The sequence below is a fragment of the Cariama cristata genome, unplaced genomic scaffold (assembly GCF_000690535.1).
Source record: "Cariama cristata isolate BGI_N322 unplaced genomic scaffold, ASM69053v1 scaffold23652, whole genome shotgun sequence".
Classification (NCBI taxonomy): Eukaryota; Metazoa; Chordata; class Aves; order Cariamiformes; family Cariamidae; genus Cariama; species Cariama cristata.
In genome coordinates, this window is record NW_009604809.1 from 2,413 (window position 1) to 10,084 (window position 7,672).

Consider the following 7,672-nt stretch of genomic DNA (forward strand, 5'->3'; position numbering starts at 1 on the left):
TTGATGCTCAGTGCAATCAGTGTAGCTACTCTATAGTTCACTTCAAAAAAATAAAACCACGACTAACAGTGGCAACAGTTATTCCTAGATAAACACTGTTCCCCATGAATCTCTCCAAGTAATTCCCTTATAGCTGCCACGTCTCATAAAGCAACTAATTCTATTTACATTTTATTTTGCAAAAAGTAAACTAGTTCAGTAACAGACTTTAAGAGCCAGTAATAAATATAAACTGTCAGGGGTTACTAATATTAGCAGTGCTCACACAGGACAATTCTGAATCCTTCTTTAGGTCATCTTTAATTCAAAACTCCCTTTCAAAGGAGGATGGCCTCTTGGTTATGGAATTCTCCAAGTGTAGGTAACAGTATGGAATAGGCTCTATAAGTTGCCTTCAAGTCAGTTAAGCACTGTTTCAGCTCTCTCAAGTGGAGATAAAAGCATTCTGAAACCTTACAGAGACATGTTAAAACATAGGCAAACTGCAGTAAATAGGAAGCAAGACAGCAAGTAAAAATCTTTACTCTTAAAATCTTTGTCCATAAATGCACAGTTTTATGATTCCAGTATTACTTTTTTTTTTTTTGACGGGGGAGGGGGTGCAGAGGTTTAATACAACAAACAAGAAAATACCACCACACACACTTACCCTCATTGGGTGAATATCAGCATATGGAGGCTTTCCTTCAGCCATTTCTATTGAAGTGATACCAAGGGACCAGATGTCCGCCACGCAGTTATAGCCAATCTCTTGTATTACTTCAGGAGCCATCCAAAACGGAGTTCCTATAACAGTATTACGTTTTGCCATTGTATCCTGTAATTATATTATTTGTGCAATTAAAACAGAGATGCTTATTTTCAGATTGTTTTGATATTAATTCTGTATTTAAAAGTTAAATTAGCAACCCAAAGGTCAAATGGTAGAGACTTCCAATTAAGAGCAAATAGATTCAGCCCATCAGCCTACAGAAGCCAAACAGGTGACAATGATCATAAACCTCAAATAAGAGTCTAAAGTGAGATCATCAGGCACTTAAAGTACACTGGGTTATAAAAATAAACAACTAAAAACTAAATAGCTTTGCAATACATTAAATACTCCTCATGATAACGTTAGCTCTACCACTAGTCACTCCTCAGACACAAAATTCAAGGCAGAAGAAAAGGACAAAAGAACATGGTTAGGAGCACTACAGCATTTTTAAATGATCTTTCCACAGGTACTTACTGTTAACTGGCCAGCCACACCAAAATCCGCTAATTTAGCATGTCCCTCAGTGTTAAGAAGGATGTTTCCAGCCTTTATATCCCTATGTATTTTTCTCATAAAGTGCAAGTATTCAAGTCCTTTAAGAGTAGATTTCAGAATAGTTGCAATTTCATCTTCTGTTAGCTGCAAGAAAACATAAAACCATTTTCAGCTACACCCATAGTCTATATATTTGAACTATTTAAAACATGATAATCTCATAACGATTACTATAAATAATACAGACAACATACCTTGGGTATTTTGACACAGAAATATGCCCAACATCATTCACAATTCAAAACTCTTATCTAGTAACTTGATCCAGATAGCTAGATTCATACAGGTCTACAGTCCAACTACAGCAAGCGAGATACAAAACTAGAGAAGGGGCTGACTGATGCATATCAGATGGCAGAATATGCAATGTTCTCTTGCCTGTCAGCAAAAGTTAGTATTCTTTAGATGTTGACATCCTTCATAAAGACTGCCGCACAGCTTCCACAATATACAACTAATATATTTATCACTAAGATCATACATACTAATTGCCAAGTTATGCATTACCTTTGTCAAAACAAAGATAATCGTGGTCACCATTGGACTAGACAGCACGTATCAGAATACTTCCCTGGAAAAAGAGATAGTGCTTCCTCTACTGTGGAAGGCTAGAGCTATTCCTCCAACTAGCACAGTCCTACATTTGGAAAGAGATGAAAGGAATGTCATGTTTTCTTTTTTTCTGCAGTTCCTACATATGAAATGCCTGCTAAGTCTATAATTAGTAGTATAAAGCTTTTGTCCACCAGCTATTCCTAACTGCACTACTATTAGTTTCTCATTGCTGGCAATTTACAAATTAGAGAGGATGAATTAAGAGCTTCTTCACAAGAACAAAAAAACCCACAAAACAGAAAGCAAGGGATAAAGGTGTGCAGAAAATAGTCAAGCAATTATTTATCACAAGGCTTGCAAAAAATATATTTATCAGGGATAGTTTGCTACTTCTTATCTGTAGGGAGAGAATATAACATGCAGAAATACAAATGTCCAAGCAGTTCCCAACTAGTTTACAGAATTTTACTGAAGTCTGCCAAGCCATTCCTTTTAAGGTTAGTGCCTTCGTTTTATATGGAATGTAAGTAAATGCTAATTATTGAAATTAAGTATTTCTCACTCTGCCTGTGCTCCACATTGACACAAAGCTGTAGAACTACACCCATACAGATGTGCCATAATGATCCTCCCAAAACCCTACTCAGCCCTGAAAAAGGACAACTAAGATGTCAGGGTGCTCTTATGCTGGAAGGGGTCAATAACTATTATCACTTGTTACTTTAACTGTAGACAATTACAGAAATTATTGAGAATGGATGGCAATCAGATGCTATGGGTTTCTTCTTACAATGCTCTTTTCTTGTTGCTGACTGATGCATAGAATGAACTTCTGGATTCTTTTTAAATCACCTGCATCACTCAACAATTGCTAGATGATATCCTCACAGGAAAATGAAATCAGATTGAACACACGGCTCTTCAATTTCAGCCACAAATACTGTGTTTTTTTAAAATCTCTACCAACAATGCTAATTAGTTTGCTGTCTATGCAAAGGTTTCCTGTTAGTTCTTGTGTAGCTATGAGCTACACATGAGCTATGCTATAATATATCGTGTTACTATTACACTATAAAGTTGTACAACTGAACTAACAAAAATCTTAACATAGCTGGCCCTGAATATATTTTATAAAACAAGCCACATTTTAGTAAGCACAGCTACCACTATGTGTAACATGTCAGCCCACAACTTTCAAAGTAGTTGTAGCCTGTTAATATCTTCTGGTCTCTAAAATACATATTCCTTTACAGACATTTACCAGCGTATAATACTATTTTCTACAGCCATGCTGAATTTTTAACAGGTTTCTTTATGTTCTTTAATAACAGCATAGCCTTCAGTTACTTCTGAGAATTAAGGTAGAAGAGTTGAGGCTCTTTAGAACTTCAGAGTTCCTGAAGTCAACAACACATTTTGCAGAGTTACACTGAGCTCCTTCACATCATGTTTGCTGTTTCTTCTTCAGTCAGGATGAACAGAAAGGTACTCCCAAAACAGTCAAGTAACTGAATACAAACTGAGAAACAAAATTAAAAAATTGAAGATGGGGGGGGGGAAATCGCAACAGGGATATTTATTGAACTCTGTAAAAGCATCACAAAGGAAATACTACAAACTCTTTTGCTTGCCTTTTTTTTCTTTTTTTTTTTTAAGCAGAGCAGACAAACTTCAGTTTTAAAGCTAAAAAACCCAAATTATCAGTGATTAAACACCTACTATAAAGAGGTGGTGTAGACTGGGCAGTCCAAAATGCTTCTCTTATTTACTACTTTAACATGTTGCAGAATTCATATACTATCACAAATGATACAGTAAGCTGCAAGTATCAACTGGCAACAGATATTTCATTACCAAAGAAAATACAATACCGTAAAAAAAAAAAAAAAAAAGAGATATCTTTTCATTTATCTGCCTCATAAACTACGTGGACTACTGACTAAGTCATCAGTTAGCACAGTTGTTTATCTGCATTGCTTTAGATCAACGTAACAGTGATAAACAAGCTCCTGAACAAGTGTTATGAGAGAAACAGTAAGAATGAATCTTTTGCAGGTACCAGACACTCTGAGAATGCTTCTCAGATTTTCATCAACATTCATTCTGGAATAAAAGCAAAAACACACACACAATTCATTCCATGCAATCCAATTTCTCAAGGAAATACAAAGAAACTATTTGTGCAACTGAAATGCTGTTCAATTACAGTACATCGATGCTTTAATATAAGAACTAAGCAAATGAACTTGACACATTCTTAGAAATGCAAGAAACTGCAAAACTGAAGATAAGTACTCTGATTTGGCTGCAACATTGGGTTGCACTTTTCCCTTCTTTCTCTATTTTTCCAATTCCAGATAGGAATTAAATTAAGCAACAGCAATTCCTTCCAGTTTTAGTTTTGACAGTGTTGGTACAAATTTGCACCTCCCTCCAAAAAAAACCACCACCAAAAGCCCACAAGAAACAAAAAAACCACTCATAATCACTCTAAGCCAACAGAATGACTCAAGAGAAAGGAAAAAATGCTTAGTCAGCAAGATTATCTGCACTTGAGTTGCTCATAACAAGTTTTAATTATTTAACAAATAGAACCACTTCCCTATTCCAGCTCCTATCCAGTCTCATAAAACCTGGGCGTGGAGCCCAAGGGCGCAGTTGCACATACATTTATTTAAACAACAGTGCCAAGCTCCAGTCCCTCCTTTCGCTGCAACCTACAGCAGTAATTCCCACTGTCTGTCAGCCCTTCCACCGAACAACTGTAACTGACCCTAGTTAAAAATAAACTTGTGTGCCAAATTATTTTCCCAATGTATCAGCTCCCTGATTCAATTCATGGCATAGTTAACAACAATGTAGCAGAGTAGGAGGTGCTCAAATTGACATTACTTTCCAAACAAGTATGTGTGTTGCTATACCCAAAGAGTCGCAGTGACTTCCATAAACCTTCCCCTGTGCAAGCTGAGGATGAAATTGATGGTGGCATTAGCTTCATGCTCCACAACGAGCAGTTACCGCCTCTGCAAGGCATTACGCATTCCTTGCTTGCCAGTTATCTCCAAGATGTTTCAGTGTTTCTATTCAGTAGCACACTGCTCAAAGCCTTTATTTGTGTTACTTTATGCTGACTGATGTGCTGCTTCAAAGGACTGTACGCCAGGAGAACTGAAAGCCCTGTTACGCACAGGTCAAAGACCACCGCTTTCCTGGTATTGTGCCAAGGGAGTAAAACCATCTACCTGATCTGGAGTCAAGCAAAAAGGGACTTTAAAATCAACCGTAAGACAAACTTAAGTATGGTCAGAAGGATATCTGGAGCAAGAGACAATCCTCATTATGTGAGCTACTAAATTTGTGGTGAAGTACGCTAAAACTGTAATTATCTGAGGACTCACACTACAGGCAATTTCAGCTCTGGCTATGAACACATACTGTAACATGAATGGTTTATGACATACTGAGTGTAATGCTTTCTGCCAGAGTTTTGCCAAATCCACCTCAGTTCAGAAACAATACAAAGTCCTGAATCTCCAAAGACTTCCATGCAGCTAATCCTGAACATGCATCAAAAAACAATCCCAAGCACTGACAAATGTATAACAAGATAGGCATACAACTTGCTGCTCCCTTTCATCTAGAAACAACTATTCTGAGAAACTGTGCTCAGAAGGCTCTGCAGAGAAAATGTCTCTTCAATATGTTGTGTTCCTAAGGAGATAAATCCCTAGTTTTAGTTCTTGAAAAATCAGTGGTTAAACCACATGGAGATCTTTGGATCAGCTCTAGATGGAGAAGTGCTTTTGCAGCTACATGGCAATATCCAGCTCTCAAAAGGAGAGGATAAGAGAACATCCCTACTAAAAGGTATACAAAGAAGCTATGGAATGAGAAACCAGCAAACCAGCAGAGAGTGAGTTCCAGAATACTGCAGCCTGATACACCACCTGGGGACCACCAGTAAACGAAAGCTCTAGCATGGCTACAAGCTACAAAAGTAAGAAGTATTCAAGTAATATCAAAATACACACAGTAGTCTGAAAAGTCCATAGAAGTGAACATCACCTATAAGAAGTAAGCAGAGAGCACAAGTCATGTTTATCAGGAACAGCAGTAACAGGGAAGCCCAGGGAAAAAGAAGGGAGAACAGGCTTAGTCAACCGTAAGTGTTCTGAGACACATCAATCCCAACTCCGGATCCATCCTCCTGTGCTTCATAAAATACGTGTATGTATGTATGCATACACACACATATATATATAATCATCATTTATGTAACACGACGCAGTCACTAAAGTAACTCCTGCTTATATTATTGCTAAACACAGCCAAGTATATGCATGATAATACACAGACAAAATATTCAGCTTTAATATCTGAAAATATTTAGAAGGACACAATGAATTTCCAGACTAACTCAACAAGCCAAGAAAGTACACTCACCTTCCCTAGACAAAATTACCTTTTCAGAAAAGAATGTACTGCCATATTGAACATTAACATGTAATCACAAAAAAACCACTTTAAAAAAAACTTTCAAAATCATATTGAACATTAATATGTAATCACAAAAAACCACTTTAAAAAAAACTTTCAAAAGTATTCACTTCTTGATTTTTGTGCAATTTAAAATTTTTGCAGAACATACACCACCTATGCATACCACTGAAAACACTTACACAAATACAAAATTCTCCAAAAAAGTACTTCTAAAAGACAAAGTTTATTTAACTACGGCAGTATGGCAGCTGAGCCATACACATCATTGCTTCCCTTACTGGGTGCACAAAGCATTGTACAAGAAGTTCTAGTTATGTGGTTTCTGTAGTCCAAAACTGTCTTTTGCAGATGTTTTTGCACAACATTAAAGGTATTTAAGTATTTTGTATGCTGCAAAGAATGCAAATGGTATCCTGGGCTGCATTAGGAGAAGCATTGCCAGCAGGTGGAGGGAGGTGATCCTTCCCCTCTGCTCAGCACTGGTAAGGCCACATCTGGAGTGCTGGGTCCACTTCTGGGCTCCCCACTACAGCAGAGACATGGGCATACCGGAGAGAGTCCAACAAAGGGACACAAAGATGACTAAGGGACTGGAGCATCACTTCTCTGAGGAGAGGCTGAGAGAGCTGGGACTGTGCAGTCTGGAAAAGAGAAAGCTCAGGGTGGACCTTCTCAATGTGTACAAACACCTGACGGGAAGGTCCAAAGAGGACAGAGCCAGGCCCTTCTCAGTGGTGCCCAGTGACAGGACCAGAGGCAACGGGCACACACTGAAACACAGGAGGTTCCCTCTGAACATCAGGAAACACTTTTTTATTGTGAGGGTGACCGAGCACTGGAATAGGTTGCCAAGGAAGGTTGTGGAATCTCCATCCTTGGAGACATTCAAAAGCCATGTGGACATGGCCCTGGGCAGCCAGCTCTCACTGACCCTGCTTGAGCAGGGGGATTGGACCAGATGACCTCCAGAGGTCCTTTCCAACCACAGCCGTTCTGTGATTCTGTATTAGTATAATTTACAACTAAATTATTCCAAACAGCAGGATTAGCTGCATTTATGCCAATTTGAATAAATCAGGGGTGGTTTGTTTGTTCTAGTTGACTAGTCTATATTTAAAGCTTGCATATCACCCCAAAATAAAGGAATCTCAAAATATTTAGCAACTAAGGAATATCCAGTAAGTTAATTGACTGAACAAAAGGTAAATATGTATTCCTAAGGAGATGAATCCCCAGCTTTAGTTCTTGAAAAATTAGTGGCTGAAGTCCCTGGTGTCTGGAAGCTTGCCAATTTTATTCCAATTT

At 38.0% G+C, this 7,672-nt stretch overlaps 1 protein-coding gene across 1 annotated transcript in view; it reads right to left on the bottom strand.

Annotated features, from left to right (window-relative positions):
* Positions 1-649: 649 nt before the first annotated feature.
* LOC104158175 (serine/threonine-protein kinase 3) overlaps positions 650-7,672 on the bottom strand; it is a gene marked incomplete at its 3' end in the record, with an annotated part of 30,950 nt that continues 23,927 nt past the window's right edge. Inside the window, exons 5-6 of the mRNA XM_009695754.1 lie at positions 1,232-1,396; positions 650-817 (exon numbers count right to left, since the gene is read on the bottom strand). Of these exons, the coding sequence (XP_009694056.1) occupies positions 650-817; positions 1,232-1,396 (333 nt within the window). The remainder of the gene's footprint in view (positions 818-1,231; positions 1,397-7,672) is intronic.